Here is a 20087-nt window from a genome sequence, read left to right on the forward strand (position 1 = left end):
ATTCTTTGAATTGTTTTAGTTCTCTGAAGCAGGGGCTGCTGGTAGCATTGGGTTGGAATACTAAGAGTGTAGCTCAGATGTCAATAAGGACAGAGACAAGTTTATTCCCAGGGAACAGAGTAGTTTCTCCAAGCCAATTGACAGGGAGGACTAGGAAGATGCCTGTGGTTTTTGGAGCCCTGTCATTGGGAATTAGGAAGACATGGAGAAGTTTGGCTAAAGAGCTCAAGGTGTGTTTGGCTCTTAAATTTGTCACTCTCCTTTTTCCAATATCCAGAAACTCTGATCAGAGAAGAAGAAATGGGTTTAAATCTGAATAATAACCATAGCCTTCCTTACTTCCTAAAATGGTTCCCAAGGGATCCTGTGTGGATTTTTCAAACCAACCATTGCTGTTTCCCCCCTCCTCAGATTCTGTCAATTGGTGTGGTTGGAAACAACAGTGTTGACTTAATTAAGTGTTCCAGGTGATTCTCCCTGAGGCCAGAGTCAGTTGGCAAGGCTTCCCATTAATTTATGAGATTTGAGTGCAGGCTTTTGCTCAAGGAGAGGTAATGGGGTCTCGTCTACATGAGTGTCAGAGGATTAGGTCTGCGCAGCACACCCTTCCTATGCTGTAGCAGAATTTGTGGGTGTCTGAGGGAGTGGAGGCCACTGGAACTATAGAAGGAAAACTCAGAGATTGGGCTCCAAGTACGTAGTCTCCATTTCTGAAAAGCTCCTGACACAAAAAACTAGGAAGTTTTGTCCTTCTGCATTTCAAGGTCGCGCCTGCCAGTGAGCACTTTTCTTTTGAAGACGTTCTGTTGGTGCCTTTAAGGGCATTTTCTCCTGATGCATGTGTGATTTCTCCACCGATATCTTCTGAGAAACAAATCTAGAGGACGAGGGGAAAGAAGAAGAAATGGCCAGCTCTCAGGTAAGCCTGGTGTTCCAGGTCGGAGGCCGTGTCATCTTTTCCCCCTAAAATTCCATGCATTTAGAAATCGCAAATGTTGATTTCTCTGTGTTTGGTGTTTCTGCCTTATGTTTTCACCAAAGCTTTACAACCTTCTCAGGAACGATACTCAAGGTTAGGTCTTTAGAACTCTTCCCCCCTATAAGCAGGAATCTTCTCTGTATTCTCGAACAAGGCTTTCACTAGGATGTCAACACTTGTCACTTTGAGGTAAAGTCCTGCAACTATTGCAAATAATCCCTTTAGTACAGACCCAAAGGGGAAGGTGTTGAGTCCAAGATTCCTGTTGCTGATGGGGTCTGGTGTTGGGATTTCAGTCGAAGAGACCTGTTCCCCTTTAGTTCCCCATTTAGTACCTCTCTGTAGAGCAGGATGAAGAAAATGAAAAATACAAGGCCCCCAGTATCTTAGGAGTCCTCTTAAGCATATGGGAATCCTTCTGGAGACCTCCCTTTTACCTTTCCCTCCCCCGGCTGCATAATCACTCTTCACAACCCCACTGTGGATCTTGGTGCCCACAGGTCCTCTCTTTGTGTTATAATAAAACGACCTTTTTGTACCAAATAATAAATGCAAAAAAACACAGGATGGATATGAGGCCTGAATAACTTGAAAGTTAAAAAATCGGGGGGGTGGGGAAACAGTCTTGGTGTAAAATGTGGAAAAGATAATCTGTTTAAAATATACTAGACATACTACGTGGCAATGAGAAAAAATGAAATATGGTCTTTTGTAGCAACATGGATGGAACTGGAGAGTGTGATGCTAAGTGAAATAAGCCATACAGAGAAAGACAGATACCATATGGTTTCACTCTTATGTGGATCCTGAGAAACTTAACAGGAACCCATGGGGGAGAGGAAGGAAAAAAAAAAAAAAGAGGTTAGAGTGGGAGAGAGCCAAAGCATAAGAGACTGTTAAAAACTGAGAACAAACTGAGGGCTGATGGGGGGTGGGAGGGAGGAGAGGGTGGGTGATGGGTATTGAGGAGGGCACCTTTTGGGATGAGCACTGGGTGTTGTATAGAAACCAATTTGACAATAAATTTCATATATTAAAAATAAATAAATAAATAAATAAATAAATAAATAAATAAATAAACTTCAAAAAAAAAGAAAAAAATATACTAGACATTACAGGACAGGGAAACAGCCATCTAAAAGTGGTGTTTCTCCCATTCAGATGGGGCTCCCAAATACGGGTCGTTGATCCTATGGAAGCCGAGGGCATCAGTGGTGAAAATAATTCACGTGTGGCAGAATAAGACATTAGATTTATGAACACATCTCAAGGGAGTGGTGGGAAGGACAGCAGAGGAGAGGCTCCTGCCTTGAGGCAGTGACTTGGGGCTAATTTTGCAGGGGGGAGATGTGTATGTATGGTAACTTATGGAATTTTCCCTCATGTGGTAATTCTGCCTGGGTTGTAATGGGTTACAAATGGGTTGTAAGTACCCATTTGTTAGTTCGTTAGGGCCTATAGATATTTTAAGGTAGGTCACCTGTTGGGCCTGCCTCTCTTCAGCCAGGTGGGCCCTGTGGACTCCTCTACAATCTGGTGCTCAAGCCTGTTTGCCTCAAAGCAGCCTCTACTGAAAGCATATGTGACTGAAGTTTGTATAAATCCACTGTATTCTCTCATAATTAGACTGACAATCAGATTTACTGTTTGGGGGCCAACAGAACACACCAGGGATCATGTGTCCTTTGGTATGTCTTAGGCACTGATACCAATTTGTTTCCTTACACTTCGTGTTCACTTCTTTAACTGGCCTGGTTCACTCTGCCAGATTTCTCCCCAATAACGTTGATCTTTCCCCCCCCCCCCATCTTTGCTAAGGATCTTAGATTTACTGAGTGATGTGCAGAAGCATCACATTTCAGCTGGAAACTTCTTTCTTCTGGGTTTCTCTTTGCTTGTAGTTTCTGGTGAGGAGAACCAAGCCAAAACAAATGTAGCTTCAATTAAATTTCCTTACACTTACCTTGAAGCCCATTGATAAAGGAAAGTCATACTCTGCCTGTTTCAAGTATTTAATAAAAATTAAACATTGAGGCATGAAAGCACCTATGATTCCTTGAGGAAGGGCATATCCTGCATGTCTCAGGTGCCTATCATTGGCTCCAAGGTGTAAGGAAATTTAATTGAAGCTACATTTCCCCACGTGAACGAATTACAGCCTTACATCTTTAAGGTTGTTAAAGATGGAAGGTCTCCTCTTCAGTAGCTTCTTCCTGCTGAATCAGTTCCTACCGATGAGTGGAGGTTGGCCAGTTGAGAATTTAGTAGGAGTTGGAAAGGCAAGGCAGCTGTCTTTAGAGTTGATGACACGTGGGAGTTTCTATGAGTAGAAAGAGTCATCTGTCCCCTGGATGTTCTGCCACCAAAAGAGTCTCATCACCAGGTGGTGATGCTTTATATTTTCAGAAAATGAAAACAAGATTCACATACTTGACATGTTTGTGTGTTAAAATCCTCAAATATAATAGAGTCCTAGATAGAAAGTGCAGCACGTGAGGTCGTCACACACAGGAACCTTGATTTGCAGCCAATAAGCAGATCAGAGGGAATAACTTCCAAAGGAGAGTTGCACAGAGCAAGAGGGAGGGGCATGATTATTTCCTTTTATTTAAGATTTGGGTGGACACTTAGGAAGTGGAGCCATGTCATTTTCTCTGAACTGGGCATAAGGTGGCACACATGCCTTAGGAAAACACTTCCGTACATACGCTATGTGTTATGTAAATGAGGTTTGTGCTCCCCCTTGGGTGGAGATTTTGGTATTACAGGGGGTCAAGGTAACTGTCCTCACTCCATGAGTTAACCCAGTCGTCCATCTGCATAGGTATGAGTCGGGGGTTAAGCGCAAAGTCGGCCTGCCCAAGCTCTTCCTTAGGGCGGTCGTTACATTTTGCTGTATGTTTTCTGTTTCCATGACAGGAGACTCTGCCCATAGGGTGTTTTGCCAGAAGTAAAAGATAAGGTAGAAAAAAGAGGTGAAGTAAAATGGTGGAGTATGGTCCGTGGGTACAAGTAGGTAAGCGGTGAAGAACAACTCTTGGAGTCTAGCTGGTGACATTAACTCCCTCTTGCATCTTAGGTACCATTATGAACTCTGCCAATGGCCACTTCATAACTGTGGTTTTTATTGCAGACACTGCTGACCTTCAGGGACGTGACCATCGAGTTCTCTGAGGAGGAGTGGGGATGCCTGAATCACAGTCAGAGGGAACTGTACAGAGATGTGATGTTAGAGACCTATGGACACCTCCTCTTCTTGGGTGAGGATATCTCCTTCTAGATTTCCCAAACCCCGCTCGGGTTTTGTTCCTTCCCTTGAAGAGTCTCTCTTGGAAGCTCCCCCTTTATATGACTGGGATTCAGATCCCTGCAGCAAGGGATAGAAATGGGGATTTGTAGACATAGAGAAATATCTTCATGATATTTCCCTTTCAGCTTTAGCCTCCTATCTTTTAAAGGTACCATCATCATTTTTGTAGATAAATGGCAATTCTAAACATTGAGTGGCATAAGACGGTATGGCCCACATCTTAAACTCCAACTTTTACTCCTTATTGTATTGGTAGCACTTGGAAGGCAGGTCATGATGTGAATGTTTGAAAGTCCTCCTGCATGTTGTAAAGGGACTTTTTCTTGTGCAACAGTGTTTGGGAAATCATTTTTTAGAATTCTCCCATGTCCCTTGTTGTCTGCTGAGTACATTACCAGGTCAAAAGGTAGAAACTCCAGCAATAATTATATTCCTTCGTTCTGATAAACAGGTCTTGTGTCAAAACCAGACCTGGTCATCGTTCTGGAGCAAAAGAAGGAGCTGTGGGGTGTGAAGAGAAAAGAGACAGTAGCCTCACACCCAGGTAGGTGGGAGTGATGCACACGACACAGGTGAGGTCCAAATGTGAAGGAGGAAGATGGATCTTACAATGTTGTTCAGATAGCTCTCCTTGAATGGAAATTCACTTGCAAAGCCGAGTTTTATGTCTTTCCCTCTCACAGAGGGACATCTGCTCTCTGACACATCATGTCTTTGATTCTCCGAAGAGTCTCCTTCAGCTCCAGGGAAGGTCCATCATATCCATGGTGAGGACCTCCATAATCTGAGAGCTTCTCCATTGCTGTGAGAGCCCTAGAAGATCTCTCTGTATTTCTGAGGAACTCTATGCTAAGTCATTTCTAAATTCTGTTTTGCTGCTTGCGATAAGTGTGTGAGGGTAGTGGTGGGCCCATTGGGTTTGAGGCAGAAGTCTTGAGAACACTGGAGACAGAGATCTCATGTTTTCTGGTTTAGGATTTCCAAAGTTACAGAGGATTTAATCTTAAGTGTGCAAAATTGAGGCTCAGTAATTTCATAAGATCACAGAACACCTCCCTCAAATGAGAAAATCTAATCCTTTATTTCACATCAAAAGTTTATGTGTCTTTGTAGTAACTAAAATTTGAAAAATCCACTCTGTGTTCCACTGCTCAATGGTGAAATAATTTAATGTATCTATGTGTTTCATAATTACCTATATATTAATGCCATAAGGGAGCTAGAACATTTACAAGTTAGAACCCACAGCCTATAATAAAGTTTCCATCATTACCTTTATTTCCTAGTAATTGCATTATTTTATAATTTTGTATAGTTGAAAGTTCCTGTGCTTTTTCATATGTGTCTTCACTTTCTAAAAACTTGTATATGAGACGCATCTCTGATTTTTTAAATCAAAAGTTCTCTATGACCTGGGTATGTGCCTTATAGGAAATGAGGTAGAGGGTGCCTGAGTGGCTCAGTCAATTGAACATTGGACTTGGGCTCAGTTCATGATCTCACAGTTGGGGAATTGGAAGCTAGCATGGGTCTGTCTGCTGTCCATGTGGAGCCTGCTCTAGATCATCTGTCCCCTCTCCCTTTGCCCCTCCACTGTTTGTGTGATCTCTCTCAGTAATAAATAAACTTTAAAAACAAAAGGAATTGATGTAAATAAACACTTAAGTCCATATTAAAGAAATAAAAAAGGATTCTTCATAAATGTAATCTTACCTCAGGAAAAATTAATCACGAGATTATTCTCCCACTTTCCTCAGCATGTATCTGAAGTTCATCCCAAATATTTATTTGATTATGAAGTGATTGTCACTATATATTCCAACTTTGGTAGTGTTTGTTGATTTAGAAAGGTTTTTTTTAGTCAGCTTGGTTCTAAAGAATGGATTATACCCTACACTCTGTGTAAGAAGAGGAATATCTTAAGAAAATAATTCCTTTTTAATGTCTTTTACGTGCTTATTTGTAAAATTTTTCAGTAGTTGATTTTAATGGATATCTTTCCTGTGAACTGCCAATGAAGACATGACAATTCAAAAGCTTCTTTTTCATGGGTCCGTGGTTGCAGTTTAAAATTATAGTTACATAGTACATTTCCTTTAAAAGGATTAATCTATTTCTTTTATGTAGACTGGTTGGAGTTATATTTTGTCTGATTCTGGCTTTGCATTCTATAATAATGTGCTTTCTTTTGGATGCAACATTCCACACATGAGTTCGTTGTAGTTTCATTTACTTGTATATCTTGTTACAGGATGTCAGTGTTCATCAAGTACATTTTAAGACCATGTGAGTTGAAGTCAAGTATGAATCAGCCATGCCTTTTACCAGTAAAATTATGTATGTACTTCTTTGTATAAATATGACCCATACATAATTTGGGACTCATCATATCTCTCTCTTTCTTTTGTTAGTGGTCAGTGAATGTTTTATCATGTCTCGGTGAATTGTCATAATAATAGACAACTAATGTCTTGGTCAGTTGTCATAATAGACCATTAATTTCATCTTATATTTATTGGTGACTTTATATTCTCCTTGCATGAGAGAATCACTTTTATGAATTGAAAGTAATTGTCCAACATTCTATATCTCCAGAGTACCTGGGTGACTCAGTCTGTTAAACGTCTGTGTCTTGAATTGGGTTCAGGTCATGAACTCAGGGTCATGCGATTGAGTCCCATGTCAGGCTATGAGCTGAGAATGGAACCTGCTTGGGATTCTCTCTCCCTCTCCTCCTGCCCTTCCCCTGCTCTCTCTCTCAAAAAAAATTAATTAATTAACAACTTTTATTCCATAACTTTTATTATGAGGATTTTTTTCTTATAGTTTATTTGAATTTTATTTTTTTTTACTTACATTCAAATTAGTTAGCGTATATTGCAACAATGATTTCACGAGTAGATTCCTTAATGCCCCTTACCCACTTAGCCCACCCCCTTCAACACTCCCTCCAGTAACCCTCTGTCTGTTCTCCATATTTATGAGTCTCTTATGCTTTGTCCCCCTCCCTGTTTTTATATTATTTTTGTTTCCCTTCCTTTATGTTCATCTGTTTTGTCTATTGAAGTCCTCATATGAGTGACGTCATTTGATATTTGTCTTTCTCGGACTAATTTCGCTTAGTGTAATACCATCCAGTTTTATCCACGTAGTTGCAAATGGCAAGATTTCATTCTTTTTGATTGCCGAGTAATACTCCATTGTATAGATATACCACTTCTTCTTTATCCATTCATCCATCAATGGACATTTGGGCTCTTTCCATACTTTGGCTATTGTTGATAGTGCTGCTGTAAACATTGGGGTGCATGTGTCCCTTCAAAACAGCACACCTGTATCCCTTGGATAAATACCTAGTAGTGCAATTGGTGGGTCATAGGGTAGTTCTATTTTTAGTTTTTTGAGGAATCTCCATGCTGTTTTCCAGAGTGGCTGCACCAGCTTGCATTCCCACCAACAATGCAAAAGAGATCCTCTTTCTCTGCATCCTTGCCAACATCTGATGTTGCCTGAGTTGTTAATATTAGCCATTCTGACCGGTGTAAGGTGGTATCTCATGGTGGTTTTCATTCATATTTCCCTGATGATGAGTGATGTTGAGCATTTTTTCATGTGTCCATTGGCCATCTGGATGTCTTCTTTGGAGAAGTGTCTATTCATGTCTCTGCCCATTTCTTCACTGGATTATTTGTTTTTTTCGGTGTTGAGTTTGATAAGTTCTTTGTAGATTTTGGATACTAACCCTTTATCTGATATGTCATTTGCAAATATCATCTCCCATTCTGTTGGTTGCCTTTTAGTTTTGCTGATTGTTTCTTTCGCTGTGCAGAAGGTTTTTATTTTGACAAGGTCCCAGTAGTTCATTTTTGCTTTTGTTTCCCTTGCCTCCAGAGACCTGTTGAGTAAGAAGTTATTGTGGCCAAGATCAAAGAGGTTTTTGCCACTTTCTTCTCAAGGATTTTGATGGCTTCCTGTCTTACATTGAGGCCTTTCATCCATTTGAGTTTATTTTTGTGTATGGTGTAAGAAAGTGGTCCAGGTTCATTCTTCTGCATGTCGCTGTCCAGTTTTCCCAGCACCACTTGCTGAAGAGAAAGTCTTTATTCCATTGCATGTTCTTTCCTGCTTTGTCAAAGATTAGTTGGCCATACATTTCTGGGTCCATTTCTGGGTTCTCTATTCTGTTCCACTGACCTGCATGTCTGTTCTTGTGCCATTACCAAACTGTCTTCAGGATTACAGCTTTGTAGTATAGCTTGAAGCTCTGGGATTCTGATGGCTCCTGCTTTGGTTTTCTTTTTCAAGATTGCTTTAGCTCTTTGGGGTCTTTTCTGGTTCCATACAAATTTTAGGATTGTTTGTTCTAGCTCTGTGAAGAATGCTGGTGTTATTTTGATACAGATTGCATTGAATATGTAGGTTGCTTTGGGTACTATTGACATTTTAACAATATTTGTTCTTCCATCCAGGAGCATAAATCTTTTTCCTTTTTTTTTGTGTCGTCTTCAATTTTTTTCATAAGCTTTCTATAGTGATTTTCAGTGTATAGCTTTTTCACCTCTTTGGTTAGATTTATTCCTAGGTATTTTATGATTTTTGCTGCAAATGTAAATGAGATCAATTCCTTGATTACTCTTCCTGTTGCTTCATTGTTGATGTATAAGAATGCAACCGATTTCTGTGCATTGATTTTATATCCTGCAACTTTGCTGAATTCATGAACCAGTACTAGCAATTTTTGGTGGAATCTTTAGGGTTTTCCATATAGAGTGTCATGTCATATTCAAAGAGTGAAAGAAAGTTTGGCCTCCTCCTGGTCTATTTGGATGCCTTTTATTTCTTTCTGTTGTCTGATTGCAGAGGCTAAGTCTTCCAATACTATGTTGAATAACAGTGGTGAGAGTGGACATCCCTGTCTCATTCCTGACCTTTGGGGGAAAGCTCTCAGTTTTTCCCCATTGAGGATAATATTAGCATTGGGTCATTCATATATGGCTTTTATGATCTCGAGGTGTGATCCTTCTATCCCTACTTTCCTGAGGGTTTTTTATCAAAAAAAGGATGCTGTATTTTGTCAAATGCTTTCTCTGCATTTATTGAGAGGATCGCATGGTTCTTGTCCTTTCTTTTATTGGTGTGATGAATCACGTTATTTGTTTTGCAGATATTGAACCAGCCCTGCATCCCAGGTGTAAATCCCACTTGGTTGTGGTGAATAATTTTTCTAACGTATTGTTGGAGCTGGATGGCTAATAACTTCTTGAGGATTTTTGCATCCATGTTCATCAGGGAAATTGGTCTACAGTTCTCCTGTTTAGTAGGGTCTCTCTCTGATTTTGGAATCAAAGCAATGTGGCTTCATAGAATGAGTTTGGAAGTTTTCCTTCCATATCTATCTTTTGGAGCAGCTTCAAGAGAATAGGTGTTAACTCTTGCTTAAATGTTTGGTAGAATTCCCCTGGAAAGCCATCTGGCCATGGATTCTTGGTTTTTGGGAGATTTTTGATTACCAGTTTGATTCCCTTACTAGTTATGTGTGTGGTTCAAATTTTCTATTTCTTCCTGTTTGAGTTTTGGTAGTGTATATGTTTCTAGGAATTTGTCCATTTCTTCCACATTGCCCATTTTATTGGCATATAATTGCTCATAATATTCTCTTATGATTGTTCCTATTTGTGCTGTGTTGGTTGTGATCTTTCCTCTTCATTCTTGATTTTATTTATTGGGGTCCCTTCCTTTTTCTTTTTGTTTGTTTGTTTATTTATTTTTGGGACAGAGAGAGACAGAGCATGAACGGGGGAGGGGCAGAGAGAGAGGGAGACACAGAATCGGAAACAGGCTCCAGGCTCCGAGCCATCAGCCCAGAGCCTGACGCGGGGCTCGAACTCACGGACCACGAGATCGTGACCTGGCTGAAGTCGGACGCTTAACCGACTGCGCCACCCAGGCGCCCCCCTTCCTTTTTCTTTTTGATCAAACTGGCTGATTTATCAATTTTGTTAATTCTTTCCAAGAACCAGCTTCTGGTTTCATTGATCTGTTCTACTTGTTTTTTGTTCTCGTAGCATTAATTTCTGCTCTAATCTTTATTATTTCCTGTCTTCTGCTGGTTTGGGGTTTATTTGCTGTTCTTTTTCCAGCTCCTTAAGGCATAAGGCTACGTTGTGTATCTGAGATCTTTCTTCCTTCTTTAGGAATGCCTGGATTGCTATAAACTTTCCTCTTATGACCACCTTTGCTATGCCCCAGAGGTTTTGGGTTGTGGTGTTATCATTTTCATTGGCTTCCATATACTTTTTAATTTCCTCCTTAACTCTTTGGTTAACCCATTCATTCTTTAGTAGGATGTTCTTCAGTCTCCAAGTATTTGTTACCTTTCCAAATGTTTTCTTGTGGTTGATTTGGGTCAAACTTAGAATTTTTATCCTTAATTGTGGTGCTATTCCCATGACATGATTTGGCACCATTCTCATTAACTTGTGTGTCCTCTGTAGTATTTGTGGCTTAATAAAGATTACTTAAAGCAACTTCAAGGTATAAAAACTCATTTTAAACTGATACTCTAAGTTGCATACACAATCATTCTACTTTTCATCTCCACCCCTGTGCCCACCTTAACTTACTGATGCCACAAATTCTATCTTTTCATAAGTACTTTATTACCTACATTTATGATTTTTATACTCTTTTTTTTTAAGTTTGTTTCTTTTTTTATTTATTTAGAGCAAAGGATCAGTGAAGGGTCAGAGAGAGAGTGGGACAGAGGATTGAAAGAAGGCTCTGATAGCACAGAGCCCGATATGGGGCTCAAACTCATGAGCGGCGAGATCATGATCTGCGCTTCAGTTTGATGCTTAACTGACTGAGCCACCCAGGCACCCCTGATTTTTTTATACTCTTACTGAAAAAAGTATTGTAGCAGAAATTAAAATGACTTGTTCTACCTCATTACAATGCGACAGGTTTCTAAAAGTGTAGTTTTTTTAGATTTTGTAATGTGTTTTTATTTTTGAGAGAGAAAGAGAAAGCACAAATGGGGGAAAGGCGGAAAGAGACAGACACACAGAATGCGAAGCAGACTCTCGGCTCTGACTGGCAACACAGTGCCTGACGTGGGGGTAGAACTCATGGACCTCGAGATCATGACCTGAGCAGAAGTCAGTCACTTAGTCAGCTGAGTCACCCAGGCGCCCCAATTGTGTATTTTTTATATTTAGCAGAGAGCTTTATGTTCTTATGTGGTTTTAGTTACTGGTTACAATCCTCTTATTTCAACCAGAAGGATTTGCTTAATATTTCCTGTAGGACAGGTCTACTTGGAAACTTAAACTGGTTTTTACTTGGGAAAGTCTCCATTTCTACATTCATGGAAAACAGTTTGGCCAGGTAGGGTATTCTTAGTGGACATGTTTTGAACTTGCAATAGTTAAATACTCTGGCATTTCTTCCTATAAGATCTACTAATCATCCCACTACTAATCGTATAAGAGCTCTCTTGGACGAGACAAGTTGCTTTTGTCATGCTGGTTCAACATTCTCTTCTCGCCTGTGAGTTTGATAGGGTTAAATATAAGGTGTCACTGTGTTCACGTCTTGATATTTATCCTACTGTGAATTGACTGAGCTTGTTGCAATTGTCTCTTCTTTCCACATACAAGACTTCAGCTCTTCATGTCAATGGTTTGCCCCCTTTCCCTCCCCGCTCTTAAGGGGTTCTCATAATGTACATATTGGATCACTTGTTGGTATTCCATGAGTCCATAGACCCTGTCCTTTGATTCTTAGCAGGTATTGAACACAAGAGTATTTTAGGTTGTCTGATTCTTTATTCTACTTGACCAAGTCTGTTGTTGGCCCCTTAGTGTATTTTTAAATTCAGCAATTGTACTCTTCATCTCCCAATTTCTTGTTCATTGCTGGTGATATGTTCTGTTTCCTTGGCTTTACATTTTGGTCATGAATAGTTTTCGTGCTATCATTTAGTTACCTATCTATTTTTCTTCTTCCTCCATGAGCATCCTTATGGTGGTTATTTTGAATTCCTTGTCAGGCAATTAATACTACTTTATTAATTTAGGACCAGTTTTGGAGATATATTTTGTTCCTGTAATTGGAACGTGATTTCCTCTTTCTTTGCATCCCTTGATATCGTTGGGTAACATTTGGTAATTAACAAACAAAAACAACCCAAACAAACCATAAAAACATAACAAAACAACACAAACGAAGCCTCTGGGTCCTGGATGATGGACTTGATTTGTAAAGAGGAACACAAAATATAGTAATTCTGGGGGCAGTGACACACGTTCTGGGCATTTGTCATGTCTGAATTTCTGTAACTGCCAAGTTTAGAAATGCGGTTACTTTTTAGAGTCCGTGATACCTTCCTGTCTCGGTTTGTCTTCAGCTCTGTAGTCTCTCCCGTGTTTGAACAAATGCTCACCTTCTGTCTGAGCAGCCAACACAGAGTATCCAGGGGATGCTTTCATTCCTTCTGATTTCCATGTCATGAATGACAGAAGGGAGCCCCTCAGGACAGCGAAAAAACCAGATCGTCGAACATATATTTGTTTCTGTCCTCAACAGAGGGAAGACTTTTCTCGCTGTGTTGCCATGGAGTGTCAGGGAGGGTGAGCAGCTGTTGTAGGCAAGTGTCCATGTGACTCTTCTTCATTTGTACTTGACTGTGTGTGCTGTATTCTCCTATTGGGCTTCTGGAGCCCTCAAAAAGGTCCTTTGGTCTATTTTTGTCTTCATGAGGAGCAAAGTCCTGGTGCTTCCTATTTCTCCATGCTGGTTGTATCCTATCATGGGTATTTTGCACATTACCGTACTTACATATATGCATGTCAGTGTAGTAAGTGTGATGACTGCTTTTGTATCTGTTAGTTGTATCTTTCCATAACACCCTAGGCTTGTTGGTAGACAAACCAACAAGAGTCCTTTGGTACAGTGATATGGGAAGAAGTGGACACCGTGGTCGTGACTATTTATACTTAAGGGATAATGGGCAAGGTGATGGGGTGCAGTGAAATGCAGAATGTTTACTATAATGGGTATAACCAAACAGGAACAATTATCTGTAATGAAATGCTACTGCTAGAAGAGATCAAGGATAGAAAACCTTCTGGGGAAAACCCCACCTTAAGTCAGTTATTTGCAGAACAGTGTCTTTGAAGCAGTAGTCAAAAATCCATTTTTAAACAAACATATTCTCTGGAAGGACGTTTCAAAATGCTGAAAAGTCATCTCGTCCATACTGAAAATAGTCACTGGAAGTATTTCAAATATAAAGTTGGATTAGCCATTCCCTGAAATATTCTGAGAGTTAGGCATTTGGAAAGGAAGATAAAAATTCTAAATGTGATTGATTTGAGAAGCCCTGTTTGGAGGGTTCATTATACTTCCACCAACACGTAATCCCCCTGTTCCCAAGGCTCTGATTTTGATAAACACAGGAGGGTTTAATCCATACATCACTGTTCAATAGTTACAATAAAAGACTTAATTTGGAGCAAGTATTTGTGTGCTGTGATCTTAGGAAAGCCTTGAGTTGAGCCCTCTAGCTTCTGTAATTACTGTGTGTTTATAGTGGAGATAGAAGGTACCAAGGCACTGAGTGTGGGAGAAACATGAATCCAGGGGAAATGTTAATAGACATGAGAGAACTCCATCTCCAGAAAACCAGTATAAGATTAAGAAATGTGGAAAAGTCTTCTATGTAAGCTCAAATCTGATTGTACATGATTGTATCCACACTGAAGAGAAGACTTACAAATATAATCACTCTGGACAGCTTTTAACTAGTCTTCGAAACTCAACAGCAGAGATGTATTTCATAATGGGAAGAAATCTAACAAATTTATACAATGAGGCAAAGTCTTTACCACTCAATACGCTTCTACCTAAGGAGGTACATACTGGGGAGAACGCTAAATAAATGTATTTAAATATATATAAACACACACACACACGCCCGGCAAAGTTGTTAAGCCCAACTACAAAATTTCTGAACATCAGCGAGAGTACACTGAATGAAACCCTACAAATGTAGAGAATGTGGTGAAGCACTTAGTTTGTAAGCAAAACTGTTCAAAATGAGATAATACATCCTGGGGAGGTAACTTACAAATGTCAAGAATATTGGCAACCTCTTTCCCTGGAACTGAACCCTTCCTCAGCATCAGAGAAAACATACTGGATAGAAACCTTAGAAATGTAATGAATGAGGAAGTATTTTGGGTTTTAATATACACCTCAGGAAAAACCAAAGCCTTTATAAAGGATAAAAACTTTACTAAGATGTAGACATTTGGCAAAGTATGGAATGAAAAGGCAAATCTAAATAAAATGAGAGAATTCACCCCAGGATGCAGTAAGTCAATACCACTTTTCAGACATGATTCTAAATCAGAGTGTTTATGGAGAGGAAAATCCAAAGTTGAAACCTGGATATCACTTCCATCAGTGTAGGCATAAGGGGCACTAACCCCTCCATCGTGGAAAATCTGAGTATCTCTTGAGTCCTTGGAACTTAAAACCATACCTACTGTTCCATGGAAATAGCCTATTGTTGACCCCAAGGCTTACCTACATTACCAGTCAGTCATCCGATTCTTAGTTGTCTGTGGTATAAATGGTATTGTTAGAATTAAGGAAGCTTGAGAAAACAAAAGATTAAGAAAACTATAATGAAAACACATTTACAGTAGTGAACGGGTTTATATTTTTTGAAAACCTGTGTATAAATGGACACACACAGTTTAGATGCATGCTATTGAATGGTCAGGTGTATTTTTAAGATGTCTGAAAGGATCAAGGCAGAATGGATGTCTGGAGAAGGACAATTATTCTCAGTCTGTCTCCTTTTTTCTATTATCCATATTTGAGGGTTTATTTAACATGGCATATGTTACTAATTTTACCCATAAATCATCTCATGCTATGGCTTTAGTGCTGCTGTGCATGGAAAATGATTTGATTTTTGTTGTCTCACAGACATGAGGGACTCTTTTATGATAGGAAATTCATGTTTACCTATTTTTTTCCTGGGAAGATTAAGGACTCTGGTATGTCCTACATAGGAAGGAATCTTACATGCGGATGCTGTTTGTGATGGATATATAAGAGTGACATCAGCCACCAAGAAGTGTTCAAGGCATCATGTTTTGCAAAAAAATGCTTGACAGAGAAACGTTCTGAATGTAAATATTTTGCCAATTCGTGTGTAGAAAAAACAGTGGTAGCTCATAAACACCTGAGTATATCGTCATAATAGCAATTGTTACAAGTCAAGAATATTAGTTATGTATCTGAAATCAAGAGATTTTCACGGATATCTGAGGAAAGTATAGCTAACTCTTCTCCAAAGGGGTGAAAGATGATTGTCGATCTACTTTTACTCAATAATTAGCCTTAGTTTGAACAACATGGAAAGTACAACTCACAAATCAATACATTAGAGGGAAAAGAGTGGTTCTTGAAAGATTGTAATGTGTATTTTGACCAAGGATCACACAGTGATTTTGTAGTGGTTTGTTAAAAGTCTACTTGAAATTAATATATATTCATTAATCATCCCGAATGGATTTGAATATGTTAACACGGATTTATAATGAAAGCAGTGGTATCCTAATGCAACCTTAGCCTGCCCCATTTTCATCAAGGTTGACAAAGTACACTTGACTCTTGTACAAGATGAGTTTGAGCTGTGTGGGTCCAACTTGTAGGCAGTTTTATTTATAATACAGTACTGTAAATATAACTTCTCTTCCTTTGAATTGTCTTAATATTTTCTTTTCTTGGGCTTCCTTGGTGGTAGGAATACCATAATAAACACCTATAAAATATCAAGTATATTTTGATTGACTGATTTTCTTGTCAGTAGTAGGCTATTAAAATGACGTGTTGGGGAGTCAAACTTGTACACAGATTTTCAACTGCATGGGTGGTGGGTACACCAAACCCCTGCCTTATTCATGGGTCACTTGTACTTGTTTAAGCAGTGCGGTGCTATCACTAATAATTTTTTTTCCAGTGGCCTTAAACCTCAAATTCTTTGAACTTAATTTTCCCAAAGTTTACATATTATATCTTTTCTTCCTTTTTTAAGTGCTGGGGCATTAGGTGTTTTAATAAGAATGATATAGTATTATTGAGAATGTACCTGAACAATTTCCTGATACTGCTGCCTTGGAATCCATTTTGTATAACCAGGCTGACTGCAGGGGGTTTGAACTGACCCCAGCTCCACCCCCAATAGCAAAGTCACTAGATAACAGCCCCACAGTCACAAGCAAACAGAAGTTCCTGATAAGAATTCCCCAATCATCATTTGTGTAAGAGTGCCCATTCTCAGTATATTTACCTTGCACATCCTTTAGAGAAAACCCATGCAGAGAGCGTCTGCCATTCTCCACTCATTTTGCTGTGAATTGTGCATTCTAGACTTAGCCCTGGAGCTCCACAGCTGTCCAACCATGCACCCCAAAAAAGACATCTGTCCCAATTCCTGCCATTCCCTCTGCCTGTCATCCTTGACCTCTACATCTTGCTCCCCATGACATATTATATACATACCCCATGGTCTATCAGTAGTCAATTATTTCTCTTTTGTTTATTGATACTTGGCTCACAAAATGATTCACAGTTTCTACTTAACAAGGGCTAATTGAACAAAGTTACTGCAAATATAAGACCTCTCTACAAAACTCAATCACTATTTAAAGTCTTAACCTATATGTTTAGTTTTTTCCTTCTGTCGTTTCTGTGAGCATATGGAACACAGATGTTTATGATTTTGATATGCACAGAACGCAATATTTTATATTAAGTTAAAGAATGATTTTGGAATAACAGTCCTAATTAGGAAGAATTAAGCGTGTGTATATGTATGTATGCAAACTAGATCTCGTGTGTATATGTGTGTATGCAAACCTAGATCTTCAGAAGGAATGGGAATATTTGTTCAAATGAGGATATTCCAAATCTCAAAATTGACCATTTCCTCACAACCAAAAATGTTACGGATTTTTAAAAATTGGGAAACTTCTCTACATTGTTTGTATTGACTGTATGTGTCCTATATCTCTGTGCATCTTGGTTTGAGAATTTCCCCATGCAAATCCTGTCTTGCCTACCTGGCTATTACTCATGTAGGATGTACTCTGTTTCCAAGTTCCAGACTTTATAAACTATTGCTTCTATGACTTTTGCAGTGATTTTAAGATTAGTTTGCATGAAATGACATGGTGTTCAAATGTTACTTTGAATATGGGAGTAATTCTACAGGGAGTATATTAAATTCCGTGTAATTTATTTGATACATTTCCTTCCTTCTCAATTGGAGAAGAACACTGAGTAAAACTTCTTCAGATACTATTCTTTTCCCTTCTCAGGAGTGACCTCATCGAAGTTACTCCCTTTAGGGGAACAATTTGATGAGGTGAAAACTTGGAGAACCGTGAGTCATGGGTTGTTTTCACATTTATTTCAAGGAAAGATGGACAGTGCTGAGAGTTTAGTAGATGTTCTAACTGTAGGAAGAAAACAGTATTCCATTAAGAGTGATGATGTCGCTCAAGATAAGAGATAAAAAAAATCTAGCCTGAAGCATTGGCATGAATTCTTCATGTGGGGAAGGACATTTGTCCTAGGCTGCACGAGTGACTCTGAATTATAGAAGGGTAAGTTTTACTCATTTTCTTTCCAAATCCTCTCCAGTTCTTCTGTCTCCTCATCTCCATTCCAGTGATGTAGCCATCACAGTTGTTCTTTCCTGTGTTAGGGAGACTTCCCCCTCCCACAAAACCATGCTGTGCTTCTTGGTTCTTAATGGCTTAGAATTTTTAAGTTTTTAAAAAGTATATTTAATTATCAGAGAGAGAGAATTGGGAAGGGACAGAGAGACTGAAAGAGGGAGAACCTCAAGCAGGATCTGCACTGTCAGCACAGAGCCTGATGCACAGGGCTCAAGCCCATAAACCGTGAGATCATGACCTGAGCTGAAGTCAGATGCTCAACAGACTGTGCCACCCAGGTGCCCCTAGAATTTTTTAATATAATGGAAAACGGTTGGTAATTGAATCAACTGAGCCATCTCTAATATTGCAATACATTGTTGACACCACTTCAATGGAAGGAACAGGAAAATACCATCAATTGTACACAGGATTCCTTCAGGCACTTGGTATGGAGAGAATTATGAGGACAGATAAAACATGAGGATAGTATGCTTTGAGAGGAAGATAGGTCTTACTAAAAGCAAATATGAGAAACTCCTGAAATGTGATGAAAGCTCTGACAAGAAGCTCCCTTTGGTCACTGCAAGGTCTTTGAAAACTTCTTGTGATGAACAAACGTGACAGAGATGGGGACTTGTGAATCAACGTGGTGTTTTTCTGGGATCGAGGGAAGTCTGATTCTTTCCTCATGATTTATTGAATTCTGTAGTGGTACTGTGGACCAAATGCTATGGAATGCCATAGACAACTGTACTTTCCCAGGCCAAGATTTGTGGGTATTAATGGAGAGGAGAACATTGTGGGCATACCTTAAAGATGTCACATGCCAGAGTTGGTTCTGAAGAGGAAGATGGCTGCTGGACACTAATAATCAGAACCAGCAAGACCTGTGGGTAGTTCCTCAAAGCACTGGCATCGCAGGAATAAGCCCAACATAGGTCTGATCCAGTGTTGATGGGTGTTCTTCCAAGAATCCTGACCCACAGCTGGCAGAGACCTCCCTCCAATCCACTCAACCCTGTGTTGAGTCGAGTCTGTGCTCCGAACTGTGTGCAGAGCACTGGTTCCTTGGGAAGCTGGTCACCAGTCACCGGCACTGAGCATATTTCTGCTCTAAACAGCCTACCCAGTTTTTGGTTAAATGTCCCTATGATGTTTCACAGCCTACGCTGTCCTTATACCCATTTGGACCTGAGTGGGAAGAGGATTTCTATCAGTTGTAGAAACCAATAAGATAAAGTAGGGTAGCATGTTCTACCCACATTTCAACTGGTTCAATGGAAGGAGAAGAATTTATTTTTCAATACCTGTTATTTTGGGGTATTGAGATTTCCCCAGTGATGTCTAATGTGAATCGTTGCCAGCTGAGCTTACTATGAGAATTACTGAGTAGGAACTACCTCTGTCACCATTTTTATGATGTCACTCCTTTGTGATGAATGTTCTTATCTCTCATGGGCTAAGAAAGGTTTCCCTATACACATGTATTTATATTTGTATACTTAATACAAATGTATGTGTGTATAACTATGCACACACACACTAAGATTTTTTGTCATCCAGGAGTATAATATTGAAATAGTGTAACTTGATATTGAAAAATAACACTATTAATACAGTGACAAAGTCCTTTCTTTTTTTTCTTTATTTTTTTTTACATTTATTTATTTTTGAGAGACAGTGAGAGATAGAGCACAAATGGGGGAGGGGCAGAGAGAGAAGGAGACACAGAATCTGAAGCAGGCTCAAGGCTCCAAGCTGTCAGCACAGAGCCCAATGCGGGGCTCGAGCCCATGAACCACGAGATCATGACCTGAGACGAAGTCAGACGCTCAACTGACTGAGCCACCCAGGAGCCCCCAAAGCCCTTCTTTTTAAAGATTATTCCATATGATATATTGCATTGTTGCTTGTTTGATTGGTTATGACTACATGGTTGTTGTCTTTTGATTCTTTTCCTATTTTTATCGTCTTCTTGTAGGTATAGTTCTAGGAAAATTCCAATGTACTATCTTCAAGCAAAGTTTTGTGCTACCAGGAACATATTGTTTACTTG

The 20087-nt window shown here is 39.5% G+C and overlaps 1 protein-coding gene across 1 annotated transcript in view; it reads left to right on the forward strand.

Moving 5' to 3' along the window:
• Positions 1 to 365: 365 nt before the first annotated feature.
• Positions 366 to 20087, forward strand: part of LOC147573821 (uncharacterized) — a 31599-nt gene continuing 11877 nt past the window's right edge. The window contains exons 1-3 of the mRNA XM_086688670.1: positions 366 to 919; positions 4113 to 4239; positions 4741 to 4833. Coding sequence (XP_086544796.1) covers positions 905 to 919; positions 4113 to 4239; positions 4741 to 4833 — 235 coding nt within the window. The 5' untranslated portion in view covers positions 366 to 904. The remainder of the gene's footprint in view (positions 920 to 4112; positions 4240 to 4740; positions 4834 to 20087) is intronic.

This window comes from Puma concolor, chromosome E2, assembly GCF_028749965.1.
Source record: "Puma concolor isolate L17-30 chromosome E2, mPumCon1.1.hap2, whole genome shotgun sequence".
NCBI lineage: Eukaryota > Metazoa > Chordata > Mammalia > Carnivora > Felidae > Puma > Puma concolor.